The sequence below is a fragment of the Argopecten irradians genome, chromosome 14 (genome assembly GCF_041381155.1).
Source record: "Argopecten irradians isolate NY chromosome 14, Ai_NY, whole genome shotgun sequence".
Lineage (NCBI taxonomy): Eukaryota > Metazoa > Mollusca > Bivalvia > Pectinida > Pectinidae > Argopecten > Argopecten irradians.
The window spans coordinates 19,063,219-19,089,979 of NC_091147.1; the positions used below are offsets into that span (position 1 = coordinate 19,063,219).

The 26,761-nt window shown below is 33.1% G+C and overlaps 1 protein-coding gene across 9 annotated transcripts in view; it reads left to right on the forward strand.

Annotated features, from left to right (window-relative positions):
• LOC138307432 (serine/threonine-protein kinase mig-15-like) overlaps positions 1-26,761 on the forward strand; it is a 90,186-nt gene that overhangs the window by 54,980 nt on the left and 8,445 nt on the right. For 5 of the 9 annotated variants that reach the window (XM_069248178.1, XM_069248182.1, XM_069248179.1 and 2 more), the window contains 9 exons: positions 14,053-14,188; positions 14,627-14,772; positions 15,762-16,005; positions 16,361-16,426; positions 17,154-17,308; positions 19,545-19,608; positions 20,847-20,947; positions 21,755-21,904; positions 24,306-24,362. In XM_069248178.1, coding sequence (XP_069104279.1) covers positions 14,053-14,188; positions 14,627-14,772; positions 15,762-16,005; positions 16,361-16,426; positions 17,154-17,308; positions 19,545-19,608; positions 20,847-20,947; positions 21,755-21,904; positions 24,306-24,362 — 1,119 coding nt within the window. Of the gene's footprint in view, positions 1-14,052; positions 14,189-14,626; positions 14,773-15,761; positions 16,006-16,360; positions 16,427-17,153; positions 17,309-19,544; positions 19,609-20,846; positions 20,948-21,754; positions 21,905-24,305; positions 24,363-25,639; positions 25,658-26,761 lie in introns of all 9 variants that reach the window. The other 4 variants (XM_069248183.1, XM_069248180.1, XM_069248181.1 and 1 more) reach the window with 4 other exon arrangements.

Genomic DNA, 26,761 nt, shown 5'->3' on the forward strand with positions numbered 1-26,761 from the left:
AAAACTTTAAAGTTGATGATTTTAAAGTTTCAAAATTGAAAACCAGCTTAGTAGGAGATTGATGCAATTGATTGACAAAAGTTTTCTAAATTTTTGATGAAGACATTTCAGATTGTTCTTGTCGCTTCGTTTCTGCTATTTATGATTTTCATGGTAAACTTTCACATCTTACAGGAGTTCACCTAGATAGCTATATTGAATAGGAGATTTATCTGTAGATCTGATTGGTGGCTATTTATATACATCATCTACGGTAACCAATTAATGAATATATGTGGTGGGCTTGATCTTTGTATAAAAAGGAATAGAGAAGATCTTGGTCTGATTGGTGGCTATTTATATACATCATCTACGGTAACCAATGAATAAATATATGTGGTGTGCTTGATCTTTGTATAAAAAGGAATAGAGAAGATCTCACGGTCACCATACAATGTCGGAGAAGGTAACGTTGACACTCCTGCCACAATTTATCGTTTCTTTGTCTTTTTTTTCCGCCTCTGATCACAAAGATTGGACTAATGAAAATTGATCTGGACAACATGCTGGTTGGAGACAAATAATGTATTTTTAGTCACTGTTAGTGTTAGGGTCGACTAGTTAGGTTACAACCATGTAGCAGATGCATGTTTGTATAAAATGTATTTGTTCAATTGATAGTCCCCATGAATGGCCTTGAAAGCATTTAACACCTCGACTACCCATGTAAATTTCAAGACAGCATCACAAAATATTGAAGGATTATACCGAAATGCTTATTCTTAAGTGATCAGATGTATTGGAATTGTTTTTCGCTGACTTTATAAAATTTTATATCAAATCATAGGCTTCAGTTAAAAAAACAATTCTCAAAAAAGTTCCTTCATATGTTAATTAGTCTTTGAGTTTGGCACATTACCTACTTTTTGTTTACTTTCATTATATATTATGAAACAATTGTTTCAGTTCTGATAATCTTAACAAGAAATTTTCTCAATAGAATGCTAATTTCAGATGTGCTAATTACATGGTGTCTCATCTTTACTGTTGTTGGTTCTAAGGAATTTGAACAATTAACCCTATCAAAATTCCTGGGATTTGTTCAAAATCATTACAGCAATTTCCAATTAATTTTTTTGAATTTCTTTTTTTTTTCTACCACATTGACCGGCAGTGAAATTCTTCTCCGTGAATGAAATTTGTCACCAGTTTTCCATTAGGCTCCATTTCAGCAACTTGACTAATGCAAAGCTTCCCAAAGCTCACGGAAAAAATTGCACGTTTTTAGCAGTTCCGTGACATTACCGTGACCACAGAAAACTCCATGAGATGCATTGTGGTGCATCGGCTGTGCAATGCACGTGCTCCCGTAAAAGTATTTCACATTTAATCTCATAAATTTTTATATGGCTCTATCTTGGGCAGAGATCTGTCCCCAGTCTGGCTTTCGTAATCAATCAGCCACGAACACCGACCACTGTTGGTCGTCGTTAAGGTGAGCCAGGCATTTTGTACAGCTTTTGATCTGTCCCTGATCTAAAACGTTCAATCTATCAAACAGAGATCTGTTTCATTTGTCTATCTGGTGGACGTCTGCTCAGCTCCTCTCTAATTCAATATCAATGACAGATTTGAAGTATTTGCATGAAAATGTAGTTACATCATAATCCGGAGCAATGTATGGAAGATTAATTCTTTGTCTGAATGAGAAATAGATTATTCTGTATTGATTCTGTTTCTTCTTCTTTGAACGTTTTTGTGTTTGCAATTCATGTTGTTCCTGTCGACATCAGCATCAAACAATGGTTGAATCTGCGGGTAACCTCCATCGCTGGATTCAGTGTCCTTGACCTTAAAAAATATTCCCAGAATTATGGTGATTTTAGACTCATGTAAAAAGGATTAGGGTGTTTTTACGTCACCATAAACAAACTGAATGCAAAAACAAAATCAATTTCACAGAGATAATTACTGACTTTTAATCTTTTATTACCCAAGTTTGAAATTTGTCTCAGGAAAAAAATCAAATATGGTTTCAATTCAAGTGGTTTTTATAATGATTGCACAGCCTTGTGGAATAATGGGTTTCATAAAGTGAGTCTGGAAGCTGCACAAGGCTGAAAATATTGATAGAAAAATGATTATTTGTCTCCAAACACATGCTTCACAATTGTGGATCATGAAATCAAGTCCTTCATGTCTAATTGTTTCGTTGAACTACCTTTTATTTTGTTGGAATTTAGAAATAAACCTTAATAATGATATTTATGATATGTGAAAAGCTATTTCATTGCAATAAATATCGTGTATGTTGAATTGAATCTTTTTTATAAAGAGTAACCCTTAAAAGTTAAACAGGACTAAAAATGTGGTATTGATTGTGTAGAAAACAAATATCTCAGTAAGAGAGAGCAATGCTATATTTCATGCAGAATTTTATCATTTCGCTGTACAGATTCTGTAAAAAAAGAATTTCAAATCACGATATTAAAACAGACATAAAGAATCAGAGATAAATGTGAATCGCAGCCATGAAAGGGATTGTTTCGTGTTCAAATATTGAATGCAGGAATATGAGAGTTAAATTTAAACATCAAAGAGAAAATTTTAAATAAACAGAAGGATAACTACAGATAATGCTTCTAAAGTCATACCCAATATGGTCTGGTGGAATGAACTACCATGTCACAAAGGCTGTGTTGGTTAAAAATGGTGTATCAGTAATTTTTTGTTCTGTTTGATGTTTCTTATATTGATTGGATCAGCATTTTCAAAAAGTATTATTTTTATGCTTTGAACATTTAAATGCAATTTTAAATTTTGCAAAAAAATTAATGAAAAAATTTTGTGTGAATGTCAGTAATGGTTCTTTAAAATATTTGTTTCCCGAGTTTATAGAGAGAATGGCTCTGAATGATTCAAAACAAATTTATCATTAGGATTCATTTTATCGTGTATGGGGAAAAGAGAACAACATGAGGGCTATGATTCTAAGAATGTTATAAATTTCCTTTCTGCTTTTAGAGAAGGAAAGATTCCAATGATGATCTTGGAAGCTTAATTGATCACTCTCATTAAAATCCACCATTACGTAATTTTAGTTAAATTCATTATTTTTTTGCAGTTGAATGTAAAATTGGAGGGTACAATTGATGTAGTGATTTTGGTATTGTATGAGAAGTGGTTAGTGCTGTGTTGTTGTTGTATGCTGCAAGACATTAGGACTTAAAAATTCCCTGATCGCATTGCTAGATTCTGAACATCATCTTGATTATTCTTCGGATATAGAATGCAGGGATGGAATTAAACAAATGTTTAACTTTCTTTTGTTCTCACTTAACGATCGGTGAAATACTAATTTTATTCCACTGTTGTATTTGTCTAATGACATTTCCTTGCCCTCACTTTAGCTTTTGAAGAGCGTCATCCTAATTCAGTCCTTTGTAGGATAATACAGCAGCTATCCAAACATGTTCGCCATTTCTAATCACCTTTCCTGAATGATTAACTTTCTGTAATTGAGGAATATGCACATTTGTACAGCAACGCTGCTAACCATCTGTCATGGTCAATCATGGTCAAGTGGTCAAGTTATTGTCCTGGTCAGCTGATAAGGTGTGTGATGAGGTGGTCAGGAGGCCTAATTATCCAGACCCTGTTGCTGATGGGGTTAATATCTGTCAAACTAGTTTATCCTCCTATCTTGAGTAATTACAACATTTCAATTATTGACCTTTAACCAGGTTGATCTGGTGGTATGCTAACCTCTCTGAATGAAATATTGACTGTTTGAAAAAAAAGGATCAATTATTGAAAATAAAGCTAGTAGGATTGCAGGATAGGTGTATATTTTTTCTCTGAATGTTATAGTGTGGAGCAAAAGAAATCATTTCAAAATGTGATTGGACTCCCTGGTGTGAGACACTTCCCAGGAAACTAGTTTGAAAAATGATCAATAACCAGGATAAGTTTGGTTTTAATCCATGTAGTTTTCAAAGTGAAATGGGAGTATGATGAAAACAGATAGTGATCCTTATAATTTGAATAGATATCAGCACTGTAATGAATTCAGGAGTATGTTGTAAATGGGAATTCCGAAATTTCTGCTGACAGCCAGGAAAGAGTTGGCGATACAATCCAACATGTTTACGGTATCATAACTGACATATCCTCGCAGTTTACCAGATGGATGACGATTTACAATGATATTGATTAACAGTGCATAAAGCGTAAATAACACATACTGAATATTTGGTCAGGAAAAACGGATAGTCTAGCCGTTCTCCAGTACAATTTAGATGATGAAATGAGTAATTATATTTATTTTGCCCAAAAAAAGTATGTGTGGAATATTTGCAGAGGGAATTAATGTTCTAGATTTTGACATGGAATTTTGTACTCTTGCAGAAACCTAATATGTTAGATGGTATTGTGGTGTTCAGAGCATCCAATACATTAAGGAAATAGTTTCATAAAGGAATGCTAATGTTGATCACTAGCTGTTTACAATTGATATCAATTCTTTATGGCTCTCTCTTAGTAAACACATTTGAATTTTTTTATTTTTTTTCGTGGAGATTCTGGTTGTTGGAATATTGATTGATTTGAAATAGAAGTTTCTTTTGTCATTGTGTCAGTCAACAGGACAAAAGGCACAAAAAATAATCATGAATTCACTTTATCAACATTACTTTCACCATGTAATGCCCTTATTTGTTATAAGACATATTGTTAATTTGACATTGGGATTTTGGGGATTAAAGGTATTTTAATGTTAAGGTTTTGACCAATGGCCTTACATTACGCCATGATTAATATGAAATGGCTAAATTATTGTTAAAAAGTAATATTTTGCTTTTAGGATTTAATAGAATGTTACATTTCAAGCGAACGATTTGGTAGTTTGATAGTTTTGGTCACGGAAACCTAGTGGTCAGTTTGACATAGGAATCGGTCAGTTCCTCCTGGAGGAGGTGTGGTCAATCGGTCAGTTGACTGTTGAGCGGAAAGTCTGATGAAGAAACCAGACTGGTTGTTAACCAAAACCATTTGTGTCTGTAAAAATCTGTGAAATTCTACAAAGCAATCATTGCTTTCACATGTGTGCTGTTGTTGTTTCTAGCTTGATAGACTGATTTTGACATTTATAACGCAAACTTAACACTCGGAGGTTAACAACATAAAGGTCATTCTTAGGTCTTCGTGACCTGGTCTGTGAAATTATCATCTCTGGTTGTAATTAGGTCCATGACTTCAGCACCAGGCTATCAAGGTAGTGCCAGGTGGATTCACGAAATATGGAATGTTTGATATAATTTTCTCATGTACAAAGGGATAGTTGACTCCTTTGTTAATTTCTGGAGATTTCAAATTTGTGACAATTATGTTTAAATGAAATTGAATTTTTTTATCAAAAATGCCAAATGGTGCTTCATATTAGTATCAAAAGCTGGTATTCTGACTTACAATAATGTGTTACATATAATCTCCATTGATGTAAAGATTGTTGTAGGGTTAAATTACCACAAATATCCACTGACACTTCATACGTTTGTTCTCAATTAATTGGTTTGTATGAAACTTAAATGTTGCTCTGACCTGTATTTTGACCTTTTGAACTATATACATACTTAGTCTACATAAATCTGAAAAGATCTGTGTCCTGTACCTTGTATGATATTGAACAGTTGATATGCAAATGAGAAACACTTTTAACTGATTACCAAGAAGAACTGCTGTAACAATGATGCAAGCTTCAAGCTAATAGCAACCAAAAGCTGTCTAAGGTGTCATGTTCCAAGATTACTTCATAGCAATCTCTTTTAGATGTGAATGGTAGTTTGGTAATAGATTTGAATTGGTGTTATTTCTGTGTGCAATTTTTGTCACATATTGTCTATAAGCATATCAATTTGTAGATAATTTTATGACACTTTGCGAATTAAAGGGTACACATTCTCCGGTTATTTATTTTATTGTAAATGCCACAGGGATGTGTGTGTGTTAGTAGAATGTTTATAAATAATATTTGTGTGTTTGATATGAGTGTTAGTGTACTGCAATTGGCATTTATAGATCAGGATCCGTACCCAGAAAGGATGATGTGACTAGAACTAAGAAAAAGTGATTTGTGATGAGTCCATCAGCCATTTATTGGTCAAGGTCGTTTATAGGTCAAGGCCTCGTTCTAGTAGATCTGTGTTAGTGGACGGTGTCAAGAGTTTTTAATCGTTTTTTAGGAGGGAGGGTATGTTTGTGGGACTGTGGAGACAGTTTTGATGTGTGATATGACTCATTAGTAACTCCTTATAGGCCAGGCATCACCCCACTGAGTGTTAATCACATTTTCTGAGCTGTGAAAATTAACACATATATTCCAAACCACCATATGTTACATGGGACTAGGGGGCATATCCTATCATCTTTTTTTTCAAACTTGAACTAATTTTCTGCTTAGAAGATAAATTTTGTGAGCTAAATAGCAGATATTGCTCAGCACTTTCAATTCAGAACTTGAAGAGGGCAGAACCATTTTTCTCATTTATGTGAAATTTGTGGTGTAAGTTTCCTGCCACTGATAATTAAATCATCTTGTATCAGATTAATAACAGGAAAAAACCTGAAACTCCTACCCAACGAGACTGAACATAAAAAAATTACCAAAAAAACTTAATTTGGCCACCACAAGACTCATTCTTGTAGTCGTATTAAATAAAATTCTATATTTACTTTTGATTTATGAATTGCAGAGAATAAGATAAAAGAATTGTTGAGACATGCTAATTAGAAGAGTTTAATGTCAAATTTATGTATACTCATAAATTTAAACAATGTATTTGCAATATTTATAATACCTTTTAATATTACAAATTATCATATCTAATAGCCCAATCTGGTGACAGCTGCCATTTGTGTTTTGCAAATCAGGATTAAATATTTCACGTATGACAGTCAATGTAAATTAAAACTTTCTAGTTATCTCTAAAATGGTAAAAAAAAAAATCCATCCAAGAAAACTTTAATCTGTAAGCCCTGTCCTTCTCCATTATAATGTCTTGATGCAGACATTCCGAAACTGTTTACAAAGGACACGAAGGCCATCCGGAGCTCCATGGATCCTATGATCCTACTAATAGTGTTATTAGACGACATCTGAGGCGAGACCTCTCCTGGGAACTGACCATGTGTGTTAATGTCATGGCCGAAGTAATAAACACTATCGACTGTGGCATAATTAACTAGCTTCAGATTGTCCAGGTCCAGAGGGGCCCACTTCATGGCTGTTTTAGTAGGGCCAATTTCTGTAAATTTTGTCCAAACGTGAAATGCTCATGATGTTTATGTGTTTTTGATGTCGCAGTACATAACTATGTGGGATATCCCTGAGGGTGACCATGGTCGACTCGTCCATATTGATTCCCACCGACTGAATGTGTTTTAATTAAAGTGAGATCTAAATTTAGTTTTTCTGTCTGAATCATATTTTGACATGCAATCCACAGAGAGATTTGGAGCCATTCCAAGCCTGATGGATTTAAATCTAGGGTAGTACTAATTTAGTAAGATTACAGGACTGCAATATCTGAAACAAAAAAATATCAGATATATTTTTGCAGCACTTTCAACCTTGTGTCCTGTCTTGAAATAAACGGCATTCATAGTGTGTTTAGGGGAGAATGCATGAGTTTTTAACAGAGGATTTATTTAACTTGATCAGACATTTTGTTCTAACCCACTGTATTCCAATCTGAAAATGCTGTCATAATTAAGGCTAATAGATGTAAACTAAACGAGGCTATAAGATTTGTTTATGTGATCACTTAGTGACTAAAAGTTCCTAAAATTCATTCTGACAATTTTGTTTATGTGACCAATCTAACAGGACTCAGTTCCTTAAATTTGTTCAGACTTAGATACGTCATGTTACAAACAGATTTACCGGTATATATACGTGGATCGTTAACTTCCAAACCTCCAAACTAAATCTGTCAGAGTTTATATCGCAGAAAGTCCATTTTGGTCAATAAATTGATTGAAATAAAGTATAGAGTATAGACCTAGTTCCGACTACAGACAGTTATAGGGAACCAGTCGGGTCAAAGTCGCAATAAAACTCCATCTTTGTAATTTGCTTGTCCAAGATGGAGATGTCTGGCTTGGATATTTAATAGAAATAAAACGGAAACATTCACTTGATATCCGTAACCTTGGATATTCATTGTAAACTGTCAGGTAAGGGTGTTATAGATGCCTGAGAATCGGTGTTTAGGAGTATACCTATATCAATTTAAATATCAGTCAGGGTTTCCTTTATTGTCTTCAATTATCATGTTTAGTCTTTTCTTGTCTTACATTCTCTATGAACTTTGGTGGTTTAAGTCAGTTATGTTTTGCCCAAAGTTAAACACAAAATAAGAAAAGAAAAACAACAGCCTCATGGAATGTAAAATGGTCTATATGGTACACATATAGATGTGTTGGTATTTTGGCTCTTTCGAATTGCTAAAATAAACATGCTATTGAAAGTTTGAAATTGGTAACAGTATATTATCATAGCTTAACTAATATACTTGGTCCAAACATTATGCATCTATAATATGAAACTTTCCTGAAAGCGATTTAGGAAATGATTTGTGTAGTTGAACCTTGCAAACTCTGACTGAAACTCACCAAGCCATTGAAACATTTAAACTCCCTTCAATGCCTGCTAAACATTATTTTGTTTGACTTTCTGGTAAACGCTGAAGTTATTGACCATAAACAATTTTCAGTTTAAATTTGAAAGAATTCCTTGATGAGTAACTGAAATATGCAGGTAACATCTGTTGAACTTTATTGAAAATTCCTTAAATTAAGCCTTGAGAGCATGTAATGGATAGAGACAGGGCTGTTACAGAATGTGTCGGGGACAGTATGATTTATCCCAGTCCTGTGGATATGGTCTTTTGGGAAGCTGTGAGCTGTGAAATGGGGCACACGCCACCACTCATAAGTCATCAGTCCTGTAGACAGTTTCTCTCCCGCCTGTTGGGTTTGGGCCCCTGGGGACCCAGAAACCCACCCATTATATCTTCAGGAGTGATTGAAGTTCAGCCTCATCATCAGCGATTTGGAGGGAATTAAAGTGGATCTGGTTTAATACTAATGAGGACAGTATGTTTAGTTTATACTAGAAAGTCGTGGCTTGTTACAGATTATAACTCACAGACTTAAGTTGCTGTAGATTATCTTCTGGTCCTACTTAATAATCCCCCTGGTTTGTAGTATCACTAATCACTCCTCAACCCTAGATACTGTTTCATCTTCACCAGCTGTCCTACCTAATGGCTTCCAAATTTGTTTTGAAAATGTTGAAAAATTTCTGTGATTAATTCCAGCAAATCTTTGTTTATAGATGTCTTATATTTCAAAGCCATTTCCTTCATATTATACAAGGTGATTTGTTTAGAAAATCATAAGTAATTTTTGTATGTTTAATTCCAGGGAAATCTATGTTTATAGTGAATGACTAACATTTCAAAGCCAAATTAATTCCTTATCATTGTACAAGACTAAGTTTAGGAAATCATTTGGCAATTTCTCTATCATTATCATACGAGAGCATGACTTTGAAGTGGCATAATTTATAATTACTACATTTCAGTTCATTTGATACATCTGATTTATTGTATGTGATAAGCATCAGACAAATTAATATGTAAATATCAGTCAAGTTTACTTTCAATTCTTTATCCAACAAAGAATGACTTGCATATATTTAGATATTGGATTAAAAAGTTTTAAATAAGAATTGATGAATCGTTTAATTAAAGGGTTATTTTAATTAGTAGTTTGAATCAAAGCTGATAACGGTGTATATATATAGGGACCAGTGTAATTATAATTATCTTTGAGGAATTTATTTTCATACATGACAGTGCAGCTGTGAACTGTAGTACCACAATAAAAATAGGCACTGTTAGTTTACGACTGGTAGTCAAGTTTATAGAGACAACCACAGTGTAAACTCTATTAAAGACATGTCTTGGTTCATTCTGCGGTTAGCAATGCAAATAAAGCAAATCCAATCTATCCTGACAGTCGCTTTCATCAAAATCAGAGAAAGGAATCCGAATAAAAGAATGTCTCTCAGAATGGCATGTCTCTGACATTCATTTCCATAGGACATTGTTAAACTAGGTGCTGAACAAAGACTTTGTGGTCTGGTGATGTCTTCATGTCTGGGGGAGGGGGTGGAGGGGGAAGGGATGAAGGGTGGGGGGAGGGTAGAGGGACGGAGCTGCTAATTAGTTATCCCTAGCAGATATTACATTCATGTCAGATCACCAAATTACAATTCTCATTTACATCTTTGTGGTACTTCATGGGCATATTTATGCATATTAGGAAGTGGTCATTTTCATTCTTCTTTTATTCCCTAGCTCCTTTCTTTTAAACCTTTCATTTTCAGTTCTGTCCATCGCTGTGTTCCCAGCCCTCTTGTCTCTCCTGTACACTTTCCTTTCTTTTCAATTTTTAGTTCCCTAAATCTTAACGTTTCATCTGTCTTTCTCTATATTATCTTATCCTTCCTTCTTCCATCTGCCCTTACTATTTTGTCTTCTAATATTCTTTCTTCTATTTCAACATGTTCATAGATTTCACAATATCAGATTCTATCTATGTACGTACTTGTATATAAAACAAATATGTACTTTAATGCTATATAGTCATTCTTGGAAGAAGGTTACGTTTTAGCTATCTCTTTGCCAAAATTGATGATAAATAGCGCCTCATTTTCCTGTTATTGACAAGTCTGTTGTGACAAAACAGATAGAGATTTCGATCACCTTCAGGGTTCTGTGTGCAGAAAACTTTCAGGATATGTAGTCATTTTACAGTACGTCGCGTCAGGAATATAGCGGAATGAATTTCTGTCAATTTGTCTGAGACATAGTGTAGATGAAGCCTGGTATATGCTGATTCAATCAGAATATGTCTACAAAGTCATTGAAGACCTGTAGGTCATGAAAATATATACTATCTATCAAAGCTAGGCTATCTCAATGTGAATTGAGATTCAGTTTATTCTTAATATACATAATTTTGTTTTTGTCTTTCACTTAGTTTTGTTTATTCGCTATGGAGCGTGTGATGTTATGTGTTAGGCTAGTGATATGATCATGCAAGGCCTAAGGTACAAAGATGGAGAAACCCGTCTTAACTCTCCGGAGAGATTCTCATCTCGGTGACTTTGTGACTCATAAATGTTGGACACCATGATGATATAAAAAAATTGTGGAGGCTTATTGAGGTTTCATGGCTCAGGTTTCATTCCTTACGGACACAAACTCTTAAAATGAGGGCAGGATTTTTCTCTTTTAATTGGCAAATGTAGCTGATTTTAACATCGCTAAAAGGGCATGTTTCGCCAAAGCTACACTAAACGAGTACTTTAGCAAATGTTGGGGTTCGCTCAAAAGTACAAAAATTTTAATTAACACATGATGAGCGTGAACTTAAATTGCAACAAACAAGATTAAAAAAAATTGGTTAAAACACGATGATGCCAGATGTTTAGAGCGGAAATTTAAAGACATGAAATTGGAAAATTTCTAGCTATGATTTAATGAGTTGTATCATCTTGTGATTATGCTAGAGGGGCTGTGGGTTCTGGCCCCTATAGGAGCTGGTGTTTATCACTTTTTTTTTGCGTGCGTACCTCGAGGCCTTTATGATAAGGGCCGACCGACTGTTGCTATGAATTCCATTGGAGAGCTCCTCCATGGTTGTCGCACATCAATATCATTTCTTGATTGCTTTCAGTAATCGAGATTCAAGACCCAATCGAGATTCAAATTTGATTATGGATCTTGATTGAAGACATGGTAGACTTGTCAGAAAAAAATGTCATTTTTTGGATGGGATTCTTTGTGATAGCTTTGGTTTTGTCGGCAATATTCAGCAATATGATAAATGGACTTTTTATTGAATTTTGTCATTGTCATCAAAACGAAGATGTTAGCTGGACACGTTGTGAGATGTGTGCTGTGCACTTTTCTAAATGAATCCTGATGATGTCATACGAAGAAATCCTCTATGTACAAATCAATTGAATTAATGTGCCAAGTCTTCAGAAAATATCAATTTATTTCTCATTTTCTTACCATCTGTGAATTGTCCTCCAGCTAAAGTAGCAGTTAAAAAACAAGATAGTAATCTAAATAATTAATTAGTGGTCTTGGTAATTAAGTTTTTATATGCAGATTGAATTACTGAAGATTCTTTTGTAATGATGCATGAAATGTACATATCAAACGTTGATTGATGTGTGTGATTCAGTTCACCGATAAAATGCGTTTCTCTGTCTGTTGAAAACATCACGTTTTGAAGGAATTTAAAATTGTCTTTTGCCAAGGCTTTAACATCTTCTTTGGAACTGTAAATTTGATACCATTTTACCATGATCAAGTCAAATTGAATATCAATTTCAGATTGTCTCCTGCCAATTTATTTATTTTTTGATATTTTTTGACAGAAGTTAAATTGTACTGACTTAATTAAGACTACTCCATTTAAATAACATACCTGATATATTTATACTTCTATACTGTGTCCATCACATCACTGACTGTACCTAGTAACATGCACACACACATTAATTAAGTGTAGTACATGCCACTCAAAACCAACTTGCTTCCTTCCATATCTACTGTTGAAAGTAGTCCTCTCGTAAACTTACAACAGATTCTGATACAATGAGGTAGATGTTATAATGTGTATGATTTATATAATGTGTATGATTTAAATCTAAACAATTTTGTGTAGCTTCTATTTCACATTATAAAATATCTAGTTATTTCAAATAAGACGCATTAGCTGGTATGAGAAGTGAAAGTAATCAAATTGAAATCTGAAAGTTATGATCATGGGAAGAAAATCTTGAGAGAAGAATTCATTCACCATTCTTGGACAGCAAGCCTTCTAAAGAAAATTAACGATGACATTGTGTTTTATTTGAGACAGAAAATTAACTGCATAAATCAAAGAAATCAATGGTAAATAATATAATGTTACACAACTCAAAGATCCTGATAATTTAATTTGTTTTAGTTTGGATTATTGAAATTATTCCACTTCATTATTTGCTTAAAGCTAATGTGCGGCTTCTGTACATGACACCAAATTTCTGTTGTTTGAAAGACAATATTCTCTCTAGTTTGGTCCTTAATTACTATGGCTTTGTCACAAGTGGTTGTCACAAAGACATTGTCACAGCCTCGCTTAGATAATTAGGTCACAGAAACAATAAATGTCAGCATGCGGGAGTATGTATGGCGGTGCAAGTGCAATATTTAACTTTATGAAACAAAAATGGATTACAGTCATTTTTCTTGTGGAACTTACGTGGCATCGTGTGTGTTGTGAGAGAGAAATGAGCGCACTGGATGAGGGAGGGTCAGTGACTGTAACAATTTATACTGTTAAAATAATGATCGGCCTCGTGGAATTCAATCTTGGCCATAATGAATACAAATTGAACATCGGAGACATGATTGGGTAAAGAAATCAATGTCTGTAATGCGTTTTGTAATGATCACCGACTAACACCCGTATATATGTCGCAGAACAAGTGGGAACTGGTATATTGCTTGTGTGTGTGTGGGAATGTAATCATATTTGATGTCATAATGAATATTGTCTTTGTTAACAGTTATTTAGGTGTGAAATATCTCCTAGAACCCATAATTTAACTATTCCTTCATACTTTTATGGTGTTGCAATTTATAAATGAAGAATTCACTTTATGACTTCGTAAATGTTGCCTTGGTGTATTTTGAAAGTAAATTATACTCAGGAATGACGTATACCCGGTAAATTATATTTTATCTATTGATGAGAAAATTTGTTATTAAAAGTACATAGTTTACAGATAATTTAAGTGGGACTTCATATTGTTTTGATGATCAAAGCAAGAATTTTTTATCTACAGAAGCCTGGTCATGCAGTTGATTAGAAAGTTCCAAAGACAAGTTGAAGCCGTTCCATTAAGTAGAAAATTAGTTTCATGAATCTTTTATTTGTATGTTACAGAATAAGAATGACAATGTAATGCAAGATGGTGACCGGCGAGATCCTCGACGGGCCGAATTACAGAGGACGGGGTCGGGAAACAAGATGCCGGTCGGCAAGACAGCGTCAAATTCCTCAGCTCCTGGTGCTCTCGGAGGTAAGCTGGCTTGTACCTATATAGATAGTAATTTATAAGTTTGTTTTATTTGTTAAAATATTTGATTGTTGCAACAACAAAAATCCTTCATCTGAAGAACGTTCTTAATCATAAGCTTTGTATCTTCGGTACACATACCGTGACTATAACGGAATACTAAATTGATAATCAAATAAAGTGAAATCAGGTTAATTTCCTTAATTTAAACGCTGAGTTTCCAGAAATTGTTTGCTGGCTGATTTTCTTGAACTTCCTGAAATTAATAATAAAATTCCTGAAATTATTTGCTGATTTTCTTGCAGTTGTTTGGTGAACTTCCTGAAATTAATAATAAAATACCTGAAATTGTTTGCTTTATATCCTGAAATTATTTGGTGAATTTCTTGAAATTGTTCCAAGCTGATCACTATCTTATTGAACTAATGTTTACATTAACAGCGATACAGTCACCGCGTCACAGTGCTAGCAGCGGAGTTCTTCCAGACCTACTCCCTCCACACACACCCCCACAGTCACGATCCCCGCCCACACCCCAGCGACCACAAGACAAAACCACATCAGACGAGGTACAACCTAAAACTCCCGTAAGACGAACGACAAGGTTGCCACGTACCTGGTATCATGTAGACAGAGCTAGCATACAGCAAATTATAATATACATTGCTCATATCCTCTAACACATCTATATACTCAGGATTCTTATGTATATTACCATGTAAATCAAGGGAGGAAAAAGATTGGGGGTTTTAAAGCTATGATTAATTATGATACCATATACTGTTTATGATATAGCTGTTGAATTTGAACTATCCTTAATAAAGAGAATCATGGGAAGACATGGAAATAACAGGCTGCTTTTGTAGATCTTTATTTACATGTATACTCTTAATATATGATTGTATAAGAAACTTCACTTCTGTTATATCTTCCTCTTTTTCTAATCTTTGCTAATAACTGATTCATTTTAAAAGAAATAAAATGTTAACGTTTTGAGTTGAACTTTTAGAACATCTCTTAAATTCAGTAAGCCTATTAGAAAAACAGGTTTGAATATTGGTTTGGAAAAGTAATTTTAAATGGCAAATCCTGCTCTATACATCATGACTCATTAACTGTCATATCTCATCTGCTGCTTAATTACTGCATGACTAGTTAGTTTTATGCTCTATATCTGTAGCATGAGTGACGATAAAGTATGATGAATTTTATTTGAATGAAAAAAATATGTCAAAACTAACTTTTTAATGAAAAATAATAACGAAATAAAAGCAAAAAGACTAGAAGCAAGTTTGAAAAAAGATATGGTTAAAAATTCTCTAGATATTCAAATGTGATAACTACTTTTATCAAAAATATGTATATTGAAAGTAAAATTTACATATTTGATTGATGAAAATATGCGAAGACAAGCATTTTGATAAAAAAAAAAAAGAAAACGAAACAAAAGCTTAAAAATAATCAAAGAAAAATTCTACAATTTTATTCTGATAACATGCATGTATATTGAAAATTAAATTATCTGTCATATCAACCTCTGTTTTCTTAAGTTATTTCTACTTTTGTCTCTCTTCAGTACCGACAGGCGGTCAGCAGTGCGGTCACTCCATCGATGCGACACCAGCGGTCATTTTCAGCGTTTGGTTTTGGGGCCGAGGGATCCACGATTGGCTCCATATCTCAACAGTCGCGGAGAGGTTCACAAATCAATGTCAACGTGACACCGTCACAGACCACGACGGAGGCCATCGGGGACACACCAGAAATCAGAAAGTACAAGAAAAAGTTCAACTCGGACATTCTGTGTGCAGCATTATGGGGTACGGTTTGATTCCTGTAACATAAGCTATTTGGACATAAAAATTGTTGAAGTTTACTTTTTTTTTGACAAGTTTGTTTTATTTTATCGTTTGTGTTTTCAACAACTATTGTAACTCATTTACCCCTGAAAACACATTTGAACTCTTCCAGTTCAATCACTGGAATAGTTCATTCTGAATTTTCAGGGGTGAATGAGTAAAAAAAGAACACTTTGATAAAAAAAAAATGCAGATTATTCATATTAAGGTTTAATAATAATATTCAATATTTTGATTGATTTTTTCTGAAATATGCAAATAAGAGAAGATTTTTGATAAGTCATTTTCAAGTGTAAACGACCTGTCTTTGATCCAGGTGTGAATTTGCTGATCGGTACAGAGAGTGGCTTGATGTTGCTGGACAGAAGTGGCCAGGGAAAAGGTGAGATTATCTAATCATGATTACGGCTCTAGTAATTTTATCGCATATATTATTTTAAATCTCATAATGGTACATAACCAACGTTTTCCATTCTAAATATAAGTGAAAATTGGGCTTTACTTATTTGGCATTATCACATAATAGTATAATGCAAATAATCAAATTTAAACAAATCGCTATTTCAAATTTGTATAATACAGAGTTATTTGCTTTGTGGGTAGGTATTGATTGTAACGTCATGTGTTTACAAGCGTTAAGTCATTTTTCAGAGAAAACATTGTCAATTGCGCTTACAAAATAATGACCTAACAATCGATGCCTACTCGCAAGGGAGCTAACTCTGTAATATGCAAAAATTGAACACCTTTCACTATTCTTAATCTTGACCTTTGAAATCTGTAAACATTAAGCTTTAATGTTTTAAAGAAGATTTCCATGTAGGATGGGGAACTGCAAACCAACTTAACTTTGTGTGTAATTAACTTTCATATATTTCGAGGTATATTATATACTATATATCACACAAATTAATCATCTTGAAAATGTTTCAGACACAGGTACTGTTGAATTATTTATGTCTAACTCATGAAATTAGATTGCTGTGAAAAACTTGTTAGGCATGAAAATGTGAAAAATATGTCGCCACAAAAATAAGCTGGTTTATAATATATTTGAGAATGATCTGAATGTACTTGGTGAATACTATATCTGGCATTTGTTCCCACAGTGTACACATTGATCTCCCGGCGACGTTTCCAGCAGATGGAGGTTTTAGAAGGCCAGAACATCCTTGTAACGATTTCTGGGAAAAAGAACAAGATTCGTGTATTTTACCTGAACTGGTTAAAAAACAAGATCTTCAAAACAGAAGGCGTAAGTGTTGTAGGTATCTCTGTTAAATACTTAGCATGCTGCATGTAGTAGGTCACTAACAGTCCCAAACAGGGGCCAGTCAACAGTCCCAAACAGGAGCCAGTCAACAGCCCCAAACAGGGGCCAGACAACAGCCCCTAACAGGGGCCAGTCAACAGTCCCAAACAGGGGCCAGGCAACAGTCCCAAACAGGGGACGGTCAACAGCCCTTAAAAGGGGCCAGTCAACAGTCCTGAACATGGACCAGTCAACAGCCCCAAACAGACTCAGTCATTCCAGGGACAGTATAAGACACTAGTGTAGACCCTATAGAAGACAGGAGTGAGGCTCCAATGAAGCAAATTAATTCATCCACATTTTGTTACACAAAATTAGAGGCAATACCTGCCCCTTTTAGGTCAGATGTGATTTCCTAATTCTTGCTGTCTGGAAACCAAAAAACTTTTAAAAAACTTTAAAAAAAAACTAGCTGATCATCATCACCATCAGTCTGTCGTTATATGACTTCTAACCAAACTGTAGATGAATTTGCCTAAAGTTGAAGTAGACAATTATGTCTGTAGACAAAATTACTTGTGTATGTCTTAAGGTTTAAAATGGAAAAAAAATCCAAAGGTTTCTTATCTACTTGTGGTAAAGGACGTTCAGTTTCCAACTAAATGGTAATTGAAGAATGTTGTAAGACTTGAAAAGAAAGTAATGGTTAGAAGAAATGAATATAACTGTATATTTAGACCTAAAAATAAACAGTACTTCAGGTATATTGGGAACAAGAGAAAAAAAAACTAATGGCACGCGAAAATGACCATATAGTTTATGGCTTTTCTCCATTTAATTAGACTATGTGTTTCAGTCTAGCATTAAAAGGAATAAATAAAAATCAGCTTTAATTGAATTGTTTCCAGCCTGTCCAAATATTTTCATAGACAAATATGTAGGTTTGATTTTAATTGTGATATAAAGAATAACCAGGATTGTGTTTATTTTAATTCATTCACCCCTTAAATTTCATAATGGCCTGGTCCAGACTTTGATTTAGAAGAGTCTAAATGTGACTTTAGGGATGATCAAGTTAACACAAGAGGCATGAACCTTCCATATCCTCCACTATGATATAGTTTTGTTACAGTTTGCTGTAGAAATGGCTGTGGATTTACTAACAGTTAAATGGATGTGTGGTTTAACCAAATAAAGGAAAAATAAGATTTAGAAGAGAATCTTTCATTAATTATTTCAATGATTTATTTCTGAAACTGTAAAGGGTGAAACAGCAATATTTATCCAAAGGTGAAAAATTAGACTAAAAGTCATAAATTCCAGAATCTAGGTGACATTTAACTTGTCAAAATTGTTCAAGATAAATGAGGTTTTTTGGAACAACATATAGATTTCCCTCTTTAAAATGTAGTATATTATTGATTTCAACAACTCTTAATACAGATAGATGATTTGGAAGCAAAACATTTTCTGTGATTTGTATGTCACAGAAATAGTTTTGAATGTTGATAAATGTTTAAGAATTAGAATAGCTGTGATTTGTTATCATCCGTGACCCAAGTTTGTGGTAGGAGCGAAGAGAATTGATGTATTTGTGACGACACTCGGGGACCGACTCCATTTCTCATCCAGTGCGATTAAACCCAGTAGGCCCCTGTTACAATGTACTGATTCGATAGCTTGACACAACATGCATTTTATTTCGGCTGGGATTGGCAAGATGAATATCCTAGTATAGCTACAGTTATACAATGTTCGTTAAAATCACTCCAGTGAAATAATTTTAGATGAAATACTTCTTCATGTCAAGTCTGCGCTTTAATGATCCCCTTTCGCTATATCCCCACCCTCATAGCCCCTCCCCCTCCCAAATATCAACACAATATTTCTTCCCTCAGAATAATCCCCAAGGGGAGTTGCCGTGTACTTTCGTTCATTAGTTTCTGTACCAGTATGGCTAATGTAAATTAACTACTGTACAGAACGTCAATATGTTGATGTAGTTCTTTTGTTTCCTAAGAAAGAAGGAGTTATTTCCCTTTAATTGGTTTTCCCCTAGAGACACTAATGAAGTTTTTAATAGATGTTTTCTCTTGTTAATTGTATTTCAGCCATAAATCGTATGTGAAAAAGCAGCAAAACTGTGGCAACCGTCCACAAGGGGTTGTTAAAGGAATGGTTTACATCTCTGGTTTTAAAGTCAGTGGTTTTCATTTCATCTCATTTTTCTTTTCTTTTTTTTTTTCAGAATGACAAGAGGAGTGGTTTTGTGAATGTGGGAGACTTAGAGGGCTGTGTACACTTCAAAATTGGTGAGTATTGATGTTATTGTTCAGTTAATGTGGCAAATTTACTATATTTACTTGAAATAAACACATGATTTACCATATATACTTGAAATAAACACATGATTTACCATATATACTTGAAATAAACACATAAAATTTACCATATTTACTTGAAATAAACACATATAATTTACCATATATACTTGAAATAAACACATATAATTTACCATATTTACTTGAAATAAACACATAATTTACCATATATACTTGAAATAAACAAATGATTTACCATATATACTCGAAATAAACACATACTTTACCATATATACTCGAAATAAACACATACTTTACCATATTTACTTGAAATAAACACATAATTTACCATATTTACTTGAAATAAACACATCATTTACATGATTTACCATATATACTTGAAATAAACACATGATTTACCATATATACTTGAAATAAACACATGATTTACCATATATACTTGAAATAAACACATGATTTACCATATATACTTGAAATAAACACATGATTTACCATATATACTTGAAATAAACACATAAAATTTACCATATTTACTTGAAATAAACACATATAATTTACCATATATACTTTAAATAAACACATATAATTTACCATATTTACTTGAAATAAACACATAATTTACCATATATACTTGAAATAAACACATGATTTACCATATATACTCGAAATAAACACATACTTTACCATATTTACTTGAAATAAACACATAATTTACCATATTTACTTGAAATAAACACATCATTTACATGATTTACCATATATACTTGAAATAAACACATAATTTACCATATTGACTTGAAATAAACACATTATTTACCATATTTTCTTGAAATAAACACATAATTTACCATATATACTTGAAATAAACACATGATTTGCCATATTTACTTGAAATAAACACATGATTTAATTACCATATTTACCTGATAAATAATTTACCATATCTACCTGAAACAAACACATTATTTACCATATTGACCTGAAATAAAAATAATTATCTATAACTGATCACCTTGATATGAAGACAACCTGCTCAATAAGACCACTTTTATCAGGGAAGTGTTACAGTGAACCTGTGATAATCTGGATGCTGATAGTTCTGAAACTTAAAATCTGGCCGTAAATATTAGGAAACAGATTTGATTTAGTAGCAATATTTGTGATCGATCCTTTACCAGAAGGCTTCAATGTTTTTAATTTCATTTTAGTGAAATATGAGAAAATCAAGTTCCTTGTCATAGCTCTACAGGAAAGCATAGAGATATATGCCTGGGCGCCGAAACCCTACCACAAGTTCATGGCTTTTAAGGTAATAATTTTGTTTGTATATATTACTAAAACTTAAAGTTTATCTCTTGTTTTAAGGAACTTTCTTTGCTGTTGGTCAGAGATAGTGCTGTCCATTTTATATTTACAACATATGTTTAAGAAGCTCTTTATTTGCTGTCAAATAACAAATAAACTTAAGAAAGAAATTTATAGTTTTGACTCATTAGAAATTTATAGTTTTGACTCATTAGAAATTTATAGTTTTGACTCATTAGAAATTTATAGTTTTGACTCATTAGAAATTTATAGTTTTGACTCATTAGAAATTTATAGTTTTGACTCATTAGAAATTTATAGTTTTGACTCATTAGAAATTTATAGTTTTGACTCATTTGGTAATTCATCAAATCTGTTATTCTGCTAATTCTACAATACTATTGATTTGAATGCTACGCAAAAATTGTCTACATGAAGTGGAATAAAGGATATAAAAAACAGGATTGAATTACCTGGTGTGTTGATGGTGAAATTGAAAACAATATTTTATGGCTCAAATGAATTTCTCTCAATAAGTACTAGACTTTCCTGAGTATAAACTGCACCGGAAATATTACAGAAATGACAGTATACAGTCAGTAACAATGGCTTTTACTCCAATGTGTCATATAAGTGGTAAAAAAAGGAGAAAAAAAAGGGGGGGGGGGAAGCGGAAAATAGCGTCTGTGACTCCAGGGCAGCTTATATTCTGTTAAATACAATAATAGATAAAGATTTAATTAGTTGTCTTGACTAAGAAGATTAAGATCGAAGGAGTTTGGTTGTTTGATGGAGTTTGTTTGTACTTTAGTCTTTCAGTGATCTAGTCCATAGACCCTTATTGGTGGATCTGACAGTCGAGGAAGGTCAAAGGTTAAAGGTCCTGTACGGGTCAAATTCCGGGTTCCACGCCATTGATGTTGATACCACTTCTTCCTTCGATCTATACATTCCTTCCCATGTAAGTATCTGTTGATGACGTCTCCTGGCCTATACTTATTCGTTATTAATCATTTATGTGTGGATGTTGTTTTTGTGTTTTCTACTACAAATTTTTCATCTAACATTGTTGATTAGAGTGTTTGAATACAGTGTGTACCATATTTGATCATATTTGACCACTGAAGTTAATATATTTGACTCAATTTACACCTTCTGTATTCGAACCAATAAGCGCCCAGGTTAGCAAAAATAATCAAATAGAGAAATCTACAAAGTGTTCATATTTTCAGCTAAATGAAATTGAGTCCTCAAAAAAGGAGTTGTGCCTAGAAGGACAGACAAGGGTGCTTATTTGGGTCAAATACAGTATTTGTACTTGTCATCAAAGTCCCTTTATTCTATTTTCCTATATTGAGAATGTTTTTAACACTTACTTTTTCCTTAATCAATTTGAACCAGTTTGAGAATGATGGGGCGTACTGATGATCAATTATGGTGAAGAGTTGTTATGTAGATTAATTACTGGTCGAGAGAAAATGAGGTCAAATCTGTATATATACACTTTGTCCAATTTGTATGGTAGACAATGACACACTTTGTTGGTATTCTGAAAATGAACTGATCTGAATTATTAGTTTGACAGCAAATTGATATGCAAATGTAACATGTTTGTTAAATTATTATAGAATGAACTAAAATTAAACAAAACTAATTAAAGATACCCTGGAAAGTAAACATCCAGTACAGTTTATCTATCCCTGATACCCTGGAAAGTAAATATCCAGTACATTATGTCTATCTCCAACGTAATGTTGTTGTAGTACTGTAATATTTTTCTCCCATCACTCATAGATTTGTTCCAAGTTTACCTTTTGAGGATTACCTCGGTTATCTTTTGCATATTACAGTTATCTCCCTTGTAGGAAGGTATCAATTATGACGTCATTATTTTGTGAGAGAAATTAATAGAAAAATATGATGTTACGCTCGCATATACACCATATCGCAATTAATACCTACCTACAAGGGCAGGTAACTTTTTCGTATTCAAAATCGGATTAGGTTTATGATATGCGTTTGTGTTTGGTCTCACAATTTATCTATACTAACCCTAACTAATACTTATGCTGTAAGGACTGCAGGATAGAGTGATGAAAGAAAATTTATTTGTCTTACTTTTGGATTGTGACAGAGAAATCTTCAACCCTGAGATGATATTCTTGATTTTGATACCATCAGCTGAAGATGAGGCTATATCTAAAGACCATGCTAAGGATAGATATCATCCCCTTGCAGGGTTGTTGATTGCTATCTCAGACACTAAAGTAGCGGTATATTCTTAGTCTTGTTCTAGTTCATTATGTCAACAGTTTGCTGTTATAAAAGAAAATAAGATTATAAGAATTTGATGATTTTCAAAACATTTCAATTTCCGACTCAAAAAGGAATTCTAGATATTTGCATATTAAAGAGTTATCTTCCCTTACTGCAAGGTATTGACTGATGTCGTTGTTTTGAAAGCATAATGTGATACCTTTGAGAGAAAATGACTTGGCAGACTTTTGATTACAAAACAATGATGTCACTATCTCTCCAAGGGATAACCAAGGGGGATAACTCTGTAATTTACAAAAAATATGCTTGTTTCTCTTTTGTTGGTATTAAAATCAGATACTAGTCACTGCAACATAAACTGAAGGTTATTGTATAATGTATCTATGAATGTGATAGAGAAACTGTTGTCTTAAGAACAGAGGACAGTCACCCTAATTTGGTGTTGTTGATTTTATTCTTGTTAAACAATCATGAGCAATTTTCAAATTGATAAATAAATGCAGCGAGTAGTATATCACATAGCATTTCTTATTAAGCCCAAAATTTAGTATTGGACAGTTTAAAAGAAAATCTTTAACTGTAGGTTAGAGGGATTAATCAGATGGTATAGTCAAGAAACTCTTAAAAAAAAAGCAAAAAACAATTAAAAAAAACCCAACAGATTATTACTGTTAATGCCTTTAAAGAATATATTTTGATAACATCATTTTTACAAACATTTGCTCCTTGCTAAAATAGACAGCTGATTGCTCTGGAGCATATGCTGTACCTTAGAACTTTAACATTAGATATCGATGGCTTAGTTGTATAAAAAAGAAAAGAAAATATTAACCCACAATTTAATGTAGAAAAAAAGATCAGTTGGTTACCAGGTACATCAATTTCATTGACAAGAAAAATGATTTTGTTTGTAAAATCATGTTTAATTGGCCGATTCACGGATTCAAATGCATAAAAACATGTAACCATTTGTTACATCCTTTGTGATTGGCTAACAGGTAATCAAAGTGGAGTATTTTCATAGATATTCTGTAACCAAAAGTTGTGTATCTCTGATGACTGGTGTGATGATTTTGTTTTCCTAGTTTTGCCATAACAATGATGCTACTCCACAAACTGGTATAACATTCTACTTGAGTCAGGTAAACTTACCCGCGGGTCAACCCTCTGTTGCTTGCAAATGTTATGTTTTTTCCGCGGATACACAACTTGATTATGAAAATGACACAGGGAAATTCATTTAAGACAGACAATTAATATGATAATACCATGTTTTAACAAAAAACAATATCTTTTAAGTTGTTCGAATTTCTGAAATATATATGTGTTTGATAAGGTTTTGGAAAGAACAATATTGAAATTAAATTTTAAAAAAATTGAAGGAATCTTGGTTAATTAAATGCTTTTTCTTCGAAGAGAATGGCTTAAACTCAGTAACTGTTTGAGGAATTTCAACTTTCAAATTAATCAATTACATCAGTCTTCTTCAAAGCTTTGACAAATCTGTGATCATTTTCATAAACAGGCATTATATGGGAACCCTACACTATTGGATTGAGTTCTGTTTTTGTTAAGTTTCAGTTTTAGCTATCACTCATTAGAAAATCAGGCCGACCTCCGCTGTATAATGTATTATTTGTCACCAGCTATTCACGCCATTCCCACTATCATTGTTTAAAAATCATCATGTATTTCAGCTTGAAGCCTTTAAAAAAAATTAAAAATGAAAGTTATTTTCCATGACTTTAAAACAAAACAAAAAAATAAAAAAAAAATAAAAAAATAAGCTAATTAAATCCTGATTTTAATTTGTAATAAATTGATATCAAGATCAGAGTTATGCTGTTCATGTTTTGTTTTGATCAGGTGATATTTTTGGGTACAGAATTTACTTTTAACTTGAAGAATTTACTGTAATTAAATTTAATAACAAAAAATATGACCAAAGTTTGAGTCTTACAAAACTTTCAATTGTACAAGAAGAAAACAATACTCTAAATTGTTAATAACTGTATGTAGACAAATGAAATAAACAAAATCCATATGTCATAAATTTGACATTGAATCCTATATACCATCAGATAGGTGTAGAATCCATCCTTCATGGCTATTCCTTTCAGCATCTTGTGTTGGGTTTTGGTGGAGAAGTAACAGCTATTATTTTCCCTTTAATTTCATTGCTATAATGTATTTTTGTAAAGGTCTTTGCTTTTTCAGCATATCTTCTTCTATAAACGAAGGAAATGTTTGTATATTACATTTGTTGATTTGTTCATTCACCCCCTAATATGCATTTGAACTCATCTTGTTTAAAAAATTTGAAGAGTACATCAAGAAAATAAGGGGTGATTGAGTGACATGTAGTATTTCTGGTCTGATATTGGAGTTTTTATATGAGTTTGACAACCTTTTGTGTCAGGTAAAAGGGCTTGCACGGGTAAGGTTGACTTTCTCCTTACTACAGATTTCCTTGTATCAGCCATATATATATATATTACCATTATAGATCTGTTGAATGAATGAAATACTGAATGAAAATGAAATATTTCAATTACTTTGTATAAATATCCTCGAATGTACATACATAATACCAGTGATGGAAAAAAACTATTGGCCTTGTAATGCATATGTATAAACAACATTATATTAATAAGATTCTCTCTGACCAAACTATATTAACTTCTTGGCTAGCTGAAATAATTATTGAACATCTTACATGAACTTTACTGACTGCATGGCCATTAAAAAAATCCTAGTGATATTTATATAGACCTGATGATGGCTTATATTCTCGTGCCCCTATGCTAGCAATATGAATATCAAATTTCTTTTAAATTTTCAGCTTTCCAATCCTTTTCAAAAATTTTTGATTTTCTCAGCATTGTGGAATCTCTTTGATTTACAAATCACTGAATCTGTAAATGTTCTTTTTGCTGAGTGAATTTTCATACAGTTTCAGCTATTTTAACTCATTGACACCAACAAATGTATTATGAACTGTTCTAGGCTTTGAATTAGAAGAGTTTGTCTTTTTGGGTGAATGAGTTAAATGAATGGTACATGGCACCCATCATAAAATGTTCCTGTGCTATTTATAGTCGTGTAAATCTCATCTATATGTCATGTAATGTATGGGGGATGGGGCAGCAGCTAGTCTTGCCAATATCATCTAAATGTCATATAATGTAGGGGAGAGGGGTCAGAATTTATGTCTCCAAGATATGTCTTCAAGTCCTGAATACATCCAGGTGAATGATACAGGCCATCTGGGCCTCATTGTCTAAGAAACTTTTGTTGCTCCTTGCCTAGATTGTAGAAAAGCATGTGTTTTCCTTATTTTGACTTGTAACCTCTTGTTCTGTGATTGACCTGTGCCTGGGCTTTATATCCAGTGATATCTGTCACAGTATCCACATGTGTATCTCTTACCTATACCATATACCACTTCTTACAGGCGAGATAGAGTAACATTCAGTTGATATGATTTATAATATATGATCTCAAGTTGTGAGAAATAAATGTATAATAGGATTTTTATTGG